This window comes from Haliaeetus albicilla, chromosome Z, assembly GCF_947461875.1.
Source record: "Haliaeetus albicilla chromosome Z, bHalAlb1.1, whole genome shotgun sequence".
Taxonomy (NCBI): domain Eukaryota; kingdom Metazoa; phylum Chordata; class Aves; order Accipitriformes; family Accipitridae; genus Haliaeetus; species Haliaeetus albicilla.
The window spans coordinates 17,492,027-17,507,705 of NC_091516.1; the positions used below are offsets into that span (position 1 = coordinate 17,492,027).

Consider the following 15,679-nt stretch of genomic DNA (forward strand, 5'->3'; position numbering starts at 1 on the left):
ACTAACTGAAAAATGTGTATGATCTGATCATTAAATTATTTTAGATTTTTTAATCAGAAATTTTGAGTAAATGTAGTTTAAAAATTGTTATTATGGAACAACTCATTTCCTAAAAAAGCACTCTGAAAAGCAAGTATGCGGTTTGAATTAAGGCAAGTAGTTTTAAGGCAAGTTTTTTTTCTTTACTGTGTCTTTCCTAATTCTCCAAGAGACCCAAAGCAATTAACATTGAATCCCAGTAATAAACATAGTGTGTAAAAACTTAACTAGAAACACAAATTAACAATCCCTTGTGTACAGCCTCATGTCCTTCCTAATGGAAGATCTACAATATACATCTCATCAACAAGAACATGGAGTGGAAACATTCTTCCTTCACTAAATCTGTAACTCTATTGTGTCTCCTGCTTACATCAATAAGCAATAAAAAGGTAAGAATACAGCATACATCTTACCGGTAAAAGAGCAGTTAGGGCTCTAGATGGAGAATTCTGAAATTTTTTTGCAGCAATTAAGTAGAATGTGAATCTTCAAATTTGTGAGACATTTAACGTAAGACAGAAATCCTGACATTCACCACTCCTTCCAATGGCAAGAGAACTATGATTATTTTGTTATTTTTGCTTTCACCTACTTGTAATGATTAGACTTAGTGGTCCTTAGTAAACACTAGTTACTTTTTGTAGTTCAACTCACCTAAGATTTGCATTGTCAAATTGCACTCTTAGCTGCTTGCAGTGCAGAATGCTACCAAGAGATAATCATAGAATGGTTCTAAGAGATAAGGAAGAAAAAGCTCAGGTGACAGTATCTCATTTTGTTTAGATGAGGCTACACAAACCAATAGCAACTTTTGTAAATGCTTTGTGGGTATGTGCAATGGGTCACACTGAAATATATTAGCTCAAATTCACAATCCTGGTCAACTAATACATTAGCAAGTAAACCCTTCAGATAGCTTATAAACATCCAATATCATTGTCAGATGAAGGGAGCTACATAAGCAAGACTGCTTGTCCTTCTACCCCCCTGGATTTAGGTGCATTTGGAGGGGGGGAAAGAAAATCAGGGCAAAGGTACTCCAGAAACAATTTACAATGCATCATCTGAAAATTCAGCAGACATGAACTAGCTCATAGGAGCTAAAAATGTATTTTCAAATTTTAGCTCTACAGAAGCATAATAAATAGCTATCTATAACCTTAGTAACCGTGTTGCAAGTAGTTCTAGCTCAGAATCCTATTGCACTGTTTCAATTCTTTGTAAAGGAAGTATAGTTAACAACACAGAAAAAGAAGTAATCAGACAAGAGAACAGAACACCTTAACTGAATAAACTGGCTTAATGGCACCTGCAAAGTGAAATACTGCACCTTTTGACAGATTGTTTCTATTTCTACTTTGCAATGTTGCATGATTTAACTACACTGAGTTTTAGTGTTTAGAAGACATCCCTGAGGTGATATGTAAGAGAAAACAGTTAGATTAATTATTATGAGGTAATAAAACAGAAGAGAGAAGCCATTTACTTCGCAGATAAACAGTAAACATGGCTGAGTCATTAGCTGTAGTGGCAGCATCCAAAGGCCGAACAAAATCTACTGACATGGTTCTTGCCTTAAAGACCTTATAAACTTATTTGAAACAAGACTTCAATAAGAAGAAAAATGAGAGAACTAAAGAAATACTTCCTCAGAGAAGGTCTAAGAAGCTGAGATACACTCAGTGTACTGGGTCTATAGGTGGATGAAATGACCTTTAAAAATGGTGCTAGATATTTTTTTCCTCTCACTAAATAATGAATAAAAGTCACAAGTACACTCAAATTCAGTGATTAATATACAATCTTTGGTGTTCCCATAGCATTGTTATGGATGTCATGTAAGAATTTAAACAAGTAGGGTTAGAAATCAGTTAGGAATTTACAGAGGAAGTCTTGAATTTCTAGAATTTAAACTTCCAAGCCTCATTAAAATTTATATTGTAGAACAGGAAATTCCTTTATTAAATACAACTTACAACACAGTCCATCCACCACCTCTTGATTTTGGGCCACTAAATCTGAAATTAGTGGACCAAAACCAAACAACTTACCATGGTGGAACAGGAAAAACAAGTAAAGGTAGTGTGCAAAACCAAGTAAATTAAGGTGTACTATCCCAGCCCCAGCCTGCACCTTTTCACATGCTTTCACAGGGAAATCACACTGAACTAGAAGCCATTATCCATCCACATGCACAAAAAACCCCATTGCCTTATTAATCTTACAGTGTATGGAAAAACAATAGATATTATTAAACTACAGAAGTTACAACAATGAAATTCTAATCTGTTGGGTTCATATATCCACAGAGAAATTTCTGAAATGAAACAGTGGTACTGGTAAATACCCAGACAATAGTACTTTTATACTGGGATTTTTTTTTTGTTTTGGGGTGCTTGGGATTGGCTGCGGGGGGGGGGGGGGGGGGGGGGGGCGTGGTTCTTTGCTAGAACTAATGATTGATGGAGAAAGATATCTATCCTAGTCAACTAAAGCTCCTGCCTCTTTTGCAATTCAGAAGTAAACAGGTAAGCTTCAACCCCAGTTCCATCCAGGAAGAGTTTCAGCAAGAAAGAAAAATAATCTATATATAGCAATGCATTTTTTAAAAATAATTCAGCTATAAATCAACAAGTTACATAAAATGTGAATATAGACTTATAAATGAAAAATATACAGTAGACGTCACTCCAAAATGCATGTGTGTCTCGGGTAAGTTCATCGAGCTTTTCAGATGAGCAATAATCTACTTCAGTAAGTATAAACACTTTCAGCTATATGCTATACAGACATAATTTATGTATAAATGTTTGTTCTCTTTCAATGAGTGGAGATTGTATTTTAAGTGTGTGTGTATATATACACACAGACACACACACACAGACATACTCAGATATGGAACGGCCAATTTCTCCCATGATTTTTAGCATAATGTTGCCAAAATAGTAAGTTTGCTATATTGCAACGCACAGAAAAAAGTAGAAAAATTTCAGTAAGGTTTATTCAAATACCATACATTATAAATGTATTTAAATGAAAGAATTTTTAGGATTTTCTTTCCTTTTTGTACTTCAAATAGCATAGCACCCTCTGGTGCATCTACTAGAAAGAAGATAACCAAGAATAAACACCAGTCACTGTTATAAAAAAGACAACATTAAAAAAAAAAAAAAAAGATCCCTTAAAAGCAAAAAATGCCTAAGAATTGTTAGATATCAAATTTTAATTCCATTCTTTCTTATTAAAGTCTTTTATAACTGAGGAAATTATAACTATTGAAAAACAAAATAAAAAAAAAAAACAAACCTGCAGGTGTGCTAATATAAAAGGTTACCAGAAAAAAAAGGATTAGCTTCAAACTTCTGTCCGTGTTATTTTATTAAAAAATATTCTTAAGTGAAATATTCTTAAAAAAAAAAAAAAAGGTAAGTAACTTAGTGAAACAACATGTTACATCAGGCAATATATCTGCTCTTGGTCTTACAAGAATGAAAATTATTAGGACGACAGCCACTCACACAATCATAAACTGCTAAATTTCACACTCAAATAGTCACAGCTCCTTTAAAAGTCCAATGGGAAAAGAATTAAAAAATAACATGATTGTACTATATGGAACACTTCGAACTTTGACATGACATGTTAACTATTAAAACACACCTAGTCACTGGGAAAATAATTTCCTACAAAAGTACATTTTGCTAATGACAAAAGCAGAGATCACCACCTGCTTTAGCAGCTCTTTTGTAAACCTCTGGAAGTCTCAACACAATGCACAAGAAATGAAGTGACACCTGTTTAATCAGCCATCTGTCCCTAACAAACTAGATTTAGCCAAATCAGTGTATGTACTGCTCCTTAAATTTCCAAAATATAGGTATACATAACATATATGAGAAAAGAGAACTATCATTATGATTGACAACCAACTTTACCAGAAATACATAAATAATAAACTTGTGGCTAACAGAAAAACATCATCTTAAACATTAGCCTATTCATTTTAAAAACTTCTTTAATTTTTCAGCCCTCATTCTTAGTAAAAAAGTAAGTAGTTTAATTCATAATTTAAAAACATACTGCTTTTGGTATTCTAATACATTCATTTGACAAAGAGTTTGATTTTGAAATGGAACTCCAACTACAAGGATACTACAGTACCACTGAAACCTTATTTTTTATTCTGTCAGTATTTGTGATGCATTCCCAACATGTTTCAACTGAAAATAATTTTTAAAAAGGAATTTAAGAGACATATATTCTTAAAAGCCTATTCATTTTTTAAGTATTCCACATGACAATACCTGTGGCTGGTAAGCTTTTGGAGACTGCAGGTAAAAATACTAATATGGAATATTTTAAGAAGGAAGGATGCCTTTCGTAAGAGGACAAAGTAAAGTATGAAAAACAGAAACACTAGCTAGAACATCAAAAGGAACTGCAATGATAAAAGATTATTGCATTTTAGATACTTGCTTACTTTTCAAGTAAGAAGAGAAGAAAACAGTAACAGCCTTCCCTCTCAATGTAAAGTTTAGTAAATGAAAAGAAATGGCAACATTTATTTCTGTAGACAGTTTTGTGATTAACAAACTACTGTTATCAGGTGGGAACAAGAAATGGGATAGTGCTAACAAAGCCGAACCTAATTATCAAATAAAGCACCCTGACTTTAAACTCTTTACCAGCATTGTACCTCTGATTCCCATTTCATTTACCTACACTACAATACTGAAAGGGTTTCTCCACAGTAGCACAATGAAGGTTAGCTCACTAACACCACAACAGAGCATATGATCCAGATAGGCTCATTAGGATATGCTGAAACATAATTAGTTACACAGTCTAAGTCATGAAAACCAATGAACAAAAAAATCACAAGCCACCTCATTTTCAAACACTGGTTAGCATCACAAACACCAACTATTTTGATAGCTGTGGGCATTAGCAAATCAGAATGCATAATGCAGATCTCATCTGTGATGGTTACAGTATTTCAGAGAGAATAGAGTCAATACTTTTCTCAGTGAAGTCCACAATACTAAAAGAGATGATTACGGCTGCATTATTATTTTCCAAATTGCAGTCACTGGCTAAAGAAAATGTGGCTAAAAAGGTCTTCGGTTTTAGACAAAATCACGTACTTTTAATCTGATTTTTAAGAAACAATTACACATTTCCTCACAGAGTTAAAACAGAAAGTTTGTCTCATAGCCTATGCATGCACTTTCCTCTTCTACTTGGAGTCTGGATACATGTTCTGCAAAGACAGATTTCAACACCCAGGAAGGATTCCATCCTGAGTAGTACTCTGTCCCACTTTAAGAGGGCTACTCAAGAAAGGCATGGTGCAGAACTGACATCTTTTCTGTTCAACAACAGTAGATACCAGGAATGATTTCACAACCAATGAATCGCATAAACTACCTGATAAAACTAATAACAAATACATTAAGATTTAAATGAGCCATATAACTGATACACTAACTCACACTGAAAATTCTTAATATCTTTAGAACTTATTTGACAGCAGGACCTAGAAAGTTGGCACTCAGTGGTTTCATCTTGAGTAAAATCATAAAAAGATGACAATGGAGAGACCTGTGGTCATTACTTGAAATAATGTATTTTCCAAGTTCTTGTTGGCCCATGAAATATACATTAAAAAAAAGACAGATCCAACGTGCCTTAGCTCAACAAATGTTAATATCAACAATGCACTAACTACTCAGCATGTTTTATAGTTGATAGCTGCTTGAAAAAATTGCCCCTGTCACATTCATTGGTAGTTCCAATGTGAGACAAACCAATGTATTGTTGTTGAAATTGTAATGAGAAACCTTGCATTTTACACAGGGTTTTACAGATATAAAAATAGAAAAAGTGTATATACAATTAAAATGTAGATTTTAGATTAAAAACAGGAACATCCTTTTTCCTAACTTTTTTACTAAATAAAGCAATAGGGAAATAAATAAGTCATCACTTCAAAAAGAAAAAAGCTTGCCACAACAACACATAATTTGACAAGTCAAAGGGGAGAGTCCAACTGGATATGGAGATGTTAAAAGTTAATTTCATTGCCATAATAGGTGCCAAAAATTCACTTTACCCAAAAGAATTTGAAAAGTATATAAAGTATGATTTGATGCCACTGACACCACAAATCTTTAGATCTTAATAAGCAATCACAAAAAGGATGAAGAAAACAAGCATTCTGGATTGGAAAAAAAATGCAAAACATTCTCATTAATAACACAATTGCTACTACAGCTGCTTGAGAGGTAAAAATCTGCCTCTTCCCTCTTTCCCAAGGATACTCTTGAAATACGGTAGTAATAAAATCACAAAGATTTTTTTTTTAAATACTATTTCTTGTTTTCCCCTTTCTTTGCAGCTCAGCACACAAACTCGCAGTCAATATCTTGAATTTCCTTCATTGTGGAGAGTTTAAGGAAACTGAAATGGATTCTCTCCACACAAATGTAACTCACTGTGCATAAACTAGATCTACACATGCACTGTTTCATACTACATTGGCAGTATGAAAGCATCATTTAAAAAATAATTCCCTGCAAAAGGAGGGCAAGAAGAAAAAAAACCCTGCTACTCTGTGTGTGTATGGGTGGGGGTATTGAATAAACAAAAAAACACTTCACAATACAAAGAAAATACAGCTTGCACTAAAATAAGCAGCAACATTAATTATGACTAAAAGAAAAAATCACATGGCTGCATAAAGCACAGAAGAGCGGTTGATATGATCGATAGCAAAAGAGTATCATTAAAACATACAGCAGGTTCACAAAAATCTGCCACATTTCGCAGTTGCGTCAGATCAGAGCAAGGCCCTTACAAGCGAAAGGGGAAAAACACCCCCTGCTCCTGGTGTGCTACAGGATCCGCCTCTGGCTGCATCTTTCCTCCTACTCCCATGGTTTTTTCAGGGTTTAAAGTAAGTAACCTTCGGCGGCGGCTGGAGCCTGCTGCCCCGGTTTCTGCATTCCCCCATCCGTGCAAACGAGCGAGCGAGCAAGACGCATACCCACCGCATCCGAGCAATTGTCCTGGAGGTCCCAGAAGCGTGCCTCCTTCTCCATCACCGCCGAGCCTCTCTTCCTCTTCACTTCGCACGGCGGCCAGCTCTCCTCCCCGCCCAACGGGCACCCCCATCCCAACCGCCCCTCTCAAGAGCGCGCTCCCCACCCAACCGCAGAGTAAACCGCAAAAGGGCAGCGAGCCCGGCGACAGGGACGGGCGGGAGCGGGAGAATGACGGGGGGAGGGGGAGCGGCAGAGCCGGGAGGACGACCCACGTCCCCCTCGCCGCACCGCAGCCAACCGCGCAGCCCAAGGGAGCAGCCCCGGCCCGGATGCTGCGAGGAGGGGGGGAGGCAGGGGCTGGGGGAGGGCGAGCGGAGGGAGGGCCGGCGTGCGCCCGACGAGCGTATTCACCTGGGCTGAGGCGGGCTGCGGTGGTGTCCCCGCTGTCGTTGCTGCTGGAGGTGGCTGTTGTTGTTGTTGTTGTTGTTGTGGGTGACGATGAGGAAGGGGGTGAGGAGGAGCAGCAGCAGGAGGAGGAGGAGGAGGAGCAGGAGAGGAGCGGTTGTTGTTGATGGGTAACAGTCGCCAGGACTACGGTGACTATGGCGCTTGATTCACAAGGCAACGGTTGCTATAACTCACAAAAGGGAGAGCGAGCGAGGGAGGAGGCGGCGGCCCAGCCGGAGAGGCCCGGAAGAGGCGGGGCCTGCCCTAACGGACGGGGCCGAGGCCGGGGCCAGGGCCGGGGCCGGGGCCGGGGCCGGGGCGGCTCCCTCAGCCGGAGCGGGCACCGCCTCGGCTCTCGTGCCGCCCCAGGGCCGCCGGCGCGGGCGGGCGCAGGGGCGGCGGCGGCGGCGGGGAGGCCGGCGGGCGGCGGCGGGTGGGGAGGCGCAGGGCCCTCCGCGAGGGGCGTGGCCGCGCGGGTGCTGCCTGGGCCGGGCCGGCGGCCGCCTGACGCCACTTCCGGCGGGCGAGGAGGAGGGGGCCCGGCTGTGGCGCGCTGCCCGCCGCGGGGGTCGCACAGCGCCCGCCGGCGGGCGGGACGGGCAGGAAGTTAGGCCCGGCGGCGGCTGCTCTCCCCCTCCCACCGCCGCCCGTCACAGGCGCCCCGCGCCTCCTCCCTTCGGAAAATGGCAGCGACGAGCCGCTGGCGGTGGAGGAGCTGCCCGGCTGCCGCCATTTTAAGGCGGGAGGGGCAGCGGCGGCCGGGCCGGCAGCCCTGTGGCTCGGCGGTGTCCCTGCCCGCTCTGGGCTCCTCCGGCGGGGAGGCGGAAGGGCACGCAGTGGCCGAGCCAAGGCCCCGGGGCCTCCGGTGGCCGCCCTGGGTCCGCTTGGCCCTGCCGCGCCGACGGGCCTCGAGCTCTGTGCAGGCGGTGGGGCCGTGGACGACGTGGGTGCGGTGGTGACACAACAGCTGTGGAAACCGGCTGATCTTCTCCCGACAGTTTGTGTCTCTGTTCGTTCTAGGTGTGTACGTGGGGGGCAGGTGACGTGGAGGGGTAGGTGATTTCCTGACTGCGTACGATGGCCACGCATCCAACCGCCACTACAGCGTGGCTCTCTAGTCCCAGTGAATCCGCATCTGCAGCTCTTTACTAACCTGCAGAGTATCCCTACAGCTCAATACACAGCTGCTGCTGTCTGTGTAGCCAGTCACGCTTGCCTGTGATCTATGCAAACCATGTAATTCCCTCATGACCGTTTCCTGTGTACTGGTCCGTATCCTTACATGTTCTGTTACCAACACGCGGTTTAACAATTTGACATCTTTCTCATACCTGTCGCTATAAGCACCTGACATTTGCCTCGCATACCCTACAACCACTCCACTACACCTGACCCTACAGGAACAGATCGATATTGCTCTTACATACTACAGAAGCATTTTCCAAACATTAATAGATTTACTGTGATTTTCAGGGTCCCATGTGACCCATCATAACTGTAACAACTATTTACCAAAAATACTGAAAAATCTGTAGGTATATAAAAATAAAACAACTGACGGAGCTTTAAGTCTGTAACAGAACAATCTTGAAATAACAAAACTGTGCACTTCTACAGCTGAAGCTGTGTCTTACTGATTCCTGCTGTGGAACTTAATCCTGCTGAGATGCTAAACTAGTAACTGCTGGGATCTTCAACTTCAGTGGATGTCTAAGTGTTTTAAGAGCTCACACTCACTTGCAACAGTAGCCTTGTCAATCAGAAACACTAAGATGAGGCACAACCATAAGTAATCTAATTTAATAACAATACATAGCAATGCATTTAAGCAGTCCACTCATTTGAAGGTAAAAGATACTCTGATAACCATCTTCCATTCTATCTGTCCAGCAAATACATGGTAGTTTTATTTAGCTGACAGTACATTGAAAGGTTTGAGGATTTGTGTTTATATTGAATTTTAAATTTCATGTGAACAACGTAAAGGACAAAAAGGGGTGTTGAACACTGGGTAGTTTCACCAGAAAATTATTGCCAGAGCAATGTTGACTCAATTCCAAGGTAAAGCTTTAGCAACATTCATCTCATCCATGTTGCTAAACAAAGTGTCGATCTTAAGTTTTTTACTTCTTGAAACTGAACTCTCTTTTCTGTTGTGTTAATTGTCACCTGCGTGCTTATTTGCTTGGCAAGATGAACAGCATGAGCTCTGGTAAATGTTGTAATATTGAAGGATAAAAGCACTGGGGTCTTGATTTGCGTTCTCAAATCGTAGAACTTTATGTGTCTATGTGTGTGAAAGGAACAAATCAAACCTAATTCAGGCCTTGGCAGAAATTTAAAATATGCACATATAAATATCACTATACTTGTCTCCTTGAGCCAGTATATTTGCAGAATATTTTAGTCTATACAGGCATTTCAGTCTCTAAATACATGATCACTTGCTGTGTCAGAAAGAGGGTAGTAGCTACTTTTGTTACAGGGAAATTATTTAATCTCTTCAATATTCTGATGCTTCCATCTATGAAATTAATTTGCAGATGTACCCACTTAGATCAGTCAGGGCCTAATGGAAGCTGAAGTTCTGTTTCAAATAATTTCAAATATATTTCTACAAATTTTTATCTCAAATTTTTATCAATTTGATCTTTATCAAAGAACGCATCTCATCTTAATTTTTTTAAGAGATGATCTCTTTTTTTTGAACTTGCCAACAGTTACTCATTGCAAGATAATCAATAATAACATTCAATCACCTCATAATGACAGTATTAACCTGCCAAATTAAAATATGAAAGCACTATGAAAAGTGGTTGTATTGTTAAAAGCCTTGTATTTTATATTTAGATGCAAAATATACTGTATATCTCAATTTTATGCCTTCTTATGTGGATAAGGAATAATCAGACTATAATCAAAGTTTTTCACCAGTGAACTAAAACAGGGTTGGACATAATTTGCTCATGTACTTTGAAAAGTATTGCTTTTTGTTGTCAGAATCAAAACTTTAAAACCTCTGAAAAAGAATTGGTTTCATATGCAGGAATTTATACTGCAGTTTCTTATGTTGAGAATGATAATGGAAGAAAGGCTATTCCTATGAAGTACTTTTTTTTCTGATAATAGATTTGTAATGCTTTCAGTTTTTGATCTTCCACAGAACTACATTGCCATCCCTCAGGACTTTTCCAAAATAAAGAATCTTCTAGAGTTTGGATATTTCTTATAATGTCATAATTAGCCTGTGTAGTAATCTCATACAACATAGCCCATTTTTTAAGTCTACTTCATAGGCTGGTTGTGTTTCCAAACGGTTTTCCCATACAGCCTGTCATTTGTATCTTATCTGAAATGTACCATAAGGCATTCCTATCAGCCATGTTGTGCAGAACACAATATCTATATATCTTATGAAACAGTATAAAGACAATACAAAATACTAATGTAAAGTGTGTAAGAGCAATCAAACTGAATCAGACCACAGGTACATCTAATCCAGTAGTCTTATTGGCCCAGTTAGTATAAGTTAATGCCTAGAGAAGTGCAAGAACAAGCATATACATGCATTTCACTTGTTAACTTTGCCACCCTATTTTTCAGCTCAGAGGTTTTCTGAACCTTGCATGATTTGTCTTTCTTATAACCTTCAGATAATCTTTTCCAAGAATTTGTCCAGTCTCCCCTTAAACTCATGTATAAGCTTTGCATTCACAACTTCTTTTGTCAAGAAGAGCCAACTCTCTGGCAGCTGTTGTTACAAGAAGGAACAAGCCCTTTTGCTTTCTCTGAAGTCTAGTCCCATTGGTTTGTGTCTTTTCCATTCTTGTGAGTGCTTGTGATAAGGGGGAGAAAGGAAAGGAGATATGTATGGACGTTGATGCTAAGGGAGAGGCAACTTAGTGCGGATCTAGAGGCTACACTGTCAGGCTGCTTGTCATGGTTCTTTTGGATACTGTAGTAAATACACAGACCACCACACAATTCTACTTAAGTAAATTAGTTATTTATTACTTACCTAATTGGTAAATACTAGTACAAGTAGCAATCTTACACTTATCTTACGCTATCTTACAGCCATAACAAGTCATTCACTGGTCTCTTGAGTATTTACTACCTATCTCCCTCATGATGTGGATGTCTCCTCTTGCATGGTGATCTGCATACCTGTAGTCCAGCTATGTGTGATACACATTCTCCAAATGCCTACTGTTATTGTTGGGTTTTTATAGGGTTAGGTGAAGTTGGCTTGGACCATAGGGTTGGTCCCTTGCTGTTTGCATGAACAGTATGTGCTTTTTTATGCTGGCTTTTCTTCTTCAGCTAGCATCCTGGAGTATAATAGAATCACAGAATCATAGAATAGTTTGGGTTGGAAGGGACCTTTAAAGGTCGTCTACTCCAACCCCCCTGCAATGAGCAGGGACATATTCAACTAGATCAGGTTGCTGACAGCCCTGTTCAACCTGACCTTGAATGTCTCCAGGGACAGGGCATCTACCACCTCTCTGGGCAACCTGTTCCAGTGTTTCACCATCCTCATTGTAAAAAATTTCTTCCTTACATCCAGTCTGAATCTACCTTATTTAGTTTAAAACCATTACCACTTGTCCTATCACTACAGGCCCTGCTAAAAGTCTCCCCATCTTTCTTGTAAGTTCCCATTAAGTATTGAAAGGCTGCAATAAGGTCTGCCCGGAGCCTTCTGTTCTCCAGGCTGAACAACCCCAACTGTCTCAGCCTTTTCTCACAGGAGAGGTAGGTGTTCCATCCCTTTGATCATTTTTGTGGCCCTCCTCTGGACCTGCTCCAGCAGGTCCATGTCTTTGCTGTGCTGAGGACTACAGAGCTGGATGCAGTATGCCAGGTGGGGTCTCACCAGAGCGGAGTAGAGGGGCAGAATCGCCTCCCTCGACCTGCTGGCCATGTGTCCTTGCTGTTCATTCAGGAAGACCAGGATTCCTCTATCAATCTGTACCAGCTAGCTGAGGAACAGAGACTCCTTTTTCTCTACTGACTCAGCTACCAGTGCAGCCTGCATGTTTGACTTGGGGGTGGGAACAGATGGCCACACTGCTTTGCTGGGCAGGAAACTCAGTAATGTACCCACCTTGTGGTTGCCTAGGCCCTCTGTTTTGTGGACAGTACTGCAATGCTGCTCTGGAAGTCCTGGGTTCTGATCAAGATAAGTCTACATCTTTTCCAGATAGAAACTACTTCATCTTCTTAAATTGTATTTTACCATAGCTGCTGGTCCTCTCATCACTGGTTGATGAGACGATCACTGGCAGACCATCAGTTTGGGATCCTCCTTGTACTGAGAGATCTCCGTTTGCACAGTTTTACAAGAAGTGCACTTTCCCGGATTCCCTGTAGTTTCCCATGTGGCACCCTGTTGACAATTCCAAGACAAGGAAGACATGGACAATGCCATCATTTGCAGGGGTGCGGAGGGAACAAGATGGCAAGAAGTGACTGTAAAGGCTGACTTTAAGAGCAAAGGTAAAACTGGTGACACCTGGCCTTTCATGCACTGTATGTGCATGAAAAGCACTCCCGGATGTGGCATAAGCTGTACATACTGAGAGCTTTCTGCAGCTACCTCAGTGCTTGCTATACACTGGAGGACTTAAAGGGTTGCAGCCCACTCACTGAGTTGAGGCTCTTGCACCCACATTAGCAACTGAAACATACTATGTGTACTTGTGGAATACATCTTCCAGTTTGCTTGCATTGGAAATGGGCCTTGAAAATGCACGTGAAGTTTGCATGCACCAAGACTGCATCATGAAGAGAATCAAAGCACGCCAAGTGGGGGTGGTAAGGGATTTGCCTTGACAATGCACTGTTGATATGAACTAAAATGTTGTAGTAGGCATATCCATAGTTGATTTAGAAGCTTCACATGTTAATCAGTATTTAAAGTCTCTTACAGTTTGGTTACTGTTTGTAATAAACCAGTGTTATACACAGAAGTGTCAGTAGTGACTTTTAAAATTATATTGACATATAATCCTAGAGCAGCTTTTCCTATATAATGAGGAAAAATAATCCAGTATAAAAGAAATTCATCATTCTTCAGCATCTGATGTAACAAGTGTAAAAAACACTGAGTAGGCATATGTTAAGCCACATTGTATCTTAAATAAACAAATATAGATTTGTTTGGTTGCCAGGTGAAATCTGAGATTATACCAGCCACTGAGAATCCACTTCTTTTTTAGGAAAATTACTAAAATCTCCAACCATAATCCTGGAAGAAATTCCTTTGATTACTGAATTTAGGGTTCGTAGTTTTTTAACCAGAGTTAGGACAGTCACTTAAACAATTTCTACAGAAATTGTTTTGCTTCTGACATTTCTAATGTCAGGGAATGGTGCCAAATTGATGACCTTTGTAGATGAGGTAATGCCAGAGGTTCCTGAGTGTAAGCACTGGCTTTTGTACAGACACCAGAGAAGGTCTTCAGCTGTCTGGCCACACATGAGGTTTTAAAATTTCTCCCTTACGCTCAAAGACCATGGCAGAAGAGTCTGTCGGTTGGATGGAATTATCCCCTTGATCTGTTCTGATTAAATCAATCCACTCCAGACAGTGAGAAAGGATAAAGTAATTAATCATCACTTTCTGCACTCTGATGTCCTGCAGAGTTTGTGCAAGTCCTTGCCTTCACCAGACTGTGGCTGGACTTCGTAACTGCTATGAAGACCAAGTGAGCATTGCCCTTTCTAGGAAAAAAGTTCAGACAGCTGAAGTAGTGAAGGAATGTTTTTTTGAGAATGCAACACACAGTACTCTTTGTGAGAACTGTACTACCTACTCCATGAGTGGGTATTTTTGCAGATTAATTTTAAAAATCTAATAGAGATACAACTATCCACCCTCAAGAACATATACCTAGTAGATCTTAATTTAAATTCAGCATACAATTATAAACCAAATAAATAAACTACTTGTTTACATAGATTTGGCTTCTTCGTTGAAGTCAAATGGGGATACTTCATCACTAGGCTGGGCTAGAGTAAACCAGTCTAGGGTCTTTTGCTAGACTTGGCATTTGTGAAGAACAGCCTTTGTTTGTGATATAACGCTTTCTATATTGAGTCAGTTAGCCAAACACATACAATGTTATGAAAATACAAATTTGCAGTGGGAGTTGTGGTATACAATCAAGGGCATTGTGGCCTGTTTTTGGTATAAATATGTACAGTTTTGCATGACACTTTTTTCCCCGATTGCAGTGAGCCTAGAGAGAACATTTATTCAAGCCTATTATGTGTATTTTCATTTCTCTCCTAATTTGTACAATCAAATCTGTCAAACTCAAAACCTGTTACATATTAAAGCTTAAAATCTGTTGCTATTTGGGGACTTATTTTTTTCTTTTTGGTAGCATCCAAAATTACAAGCATGTAAAAAAACTCAAAAGTGCATGGCCCCTTCCACGCAGGCAGAGTCCCATTTACTTGACTGAGGCTCTGTGGGGTTCCTCAGCTCATTTTCACTGTCCTAACCCCTACTGGAGGCTGTACCTACACAGTACTCAGAGCTAGCATGACTGCTTTGTGTCCAAACCACAGGCTTGTAGGCTGCCTTGCAAATACTTAGGTTACAATAACCTGCCTGACATGCGGGCGGCTTTGGGCACATCAGTCTTTGTGGGAGCACTTGCTGCTCCTTGCTGGCTCTGAGTTGCACCCCAGCAAGCCAGGCATGGGTTAGTTTGTGGAGGTGGGGAGCGGGGGAAGATGCTGGCTGTGTCCATTGGTGGTGGCTGCACGGCTGTGAAATGGAGGCAAATATGTCTGTCCCAGCAACAGTGCTCAAGTAAGGTAGGCTGTGGCTGCCCCAAAAGTCTGTCTCAGGAGGTTGACTGGGGCACTTGAGCTGCTGGACTGTGACAAACCTGATGCTTGTTTAAAGCAGGAGGAGGCAGAAAGAGCAGAAGTAATATTTCCAAGAGCTTGATAATCAGGGTAAGTTTGGGTGCTGCCAGCAGCCTGCTCCATAACCTTAGTTCATCACCCTCGGGCTGAAGCATGCTCCAGTGCTTTGACAAATGTGGGTGTGAACTCCTTCCCTGCTGAGAGCACCGCATGAGCTTCCTCAGTAAAGGACATCAGCAGTACAGGATCAGCCATGTGGG

At 40.9% G+C, this 15,679-nt stretch overlaps 1 protein-coding gene across 3 annotated transcripts in view; it reads right to left on the reverse strand.

Annotated features, from left to right (window-relative positions):
* The window catches only part of RFX3 (regulatory factor X3), a 128,770-nt gene extending 120,862 nt beyond the window's left edge, over positions 1–7,908 (reverse strand). Inside the window, exon 1 of one of the 3 annotated variants that reach the window (XM_069776863.1) lies at positions 7,497–7,908. Coding sequence is in view for 2 of the 3 variants with exons in the window: in XM_069776862.1 (XP_069632963.1) it covers positions 7,092–7,215 (124 nt within the window). In the remaining variant the exon portion in view is untranslated. Of the gene's footprint in view, positions 1–7,091; positions 7,233–7,496 lie in introns of those variants that run through there. The other 2 variants (XM_069776862.1, XM_069776861.1) reach the window with 2 other exon arrangements.
* Positions 7,909–15,679: the final 7,771 nt, after the last annotated feature.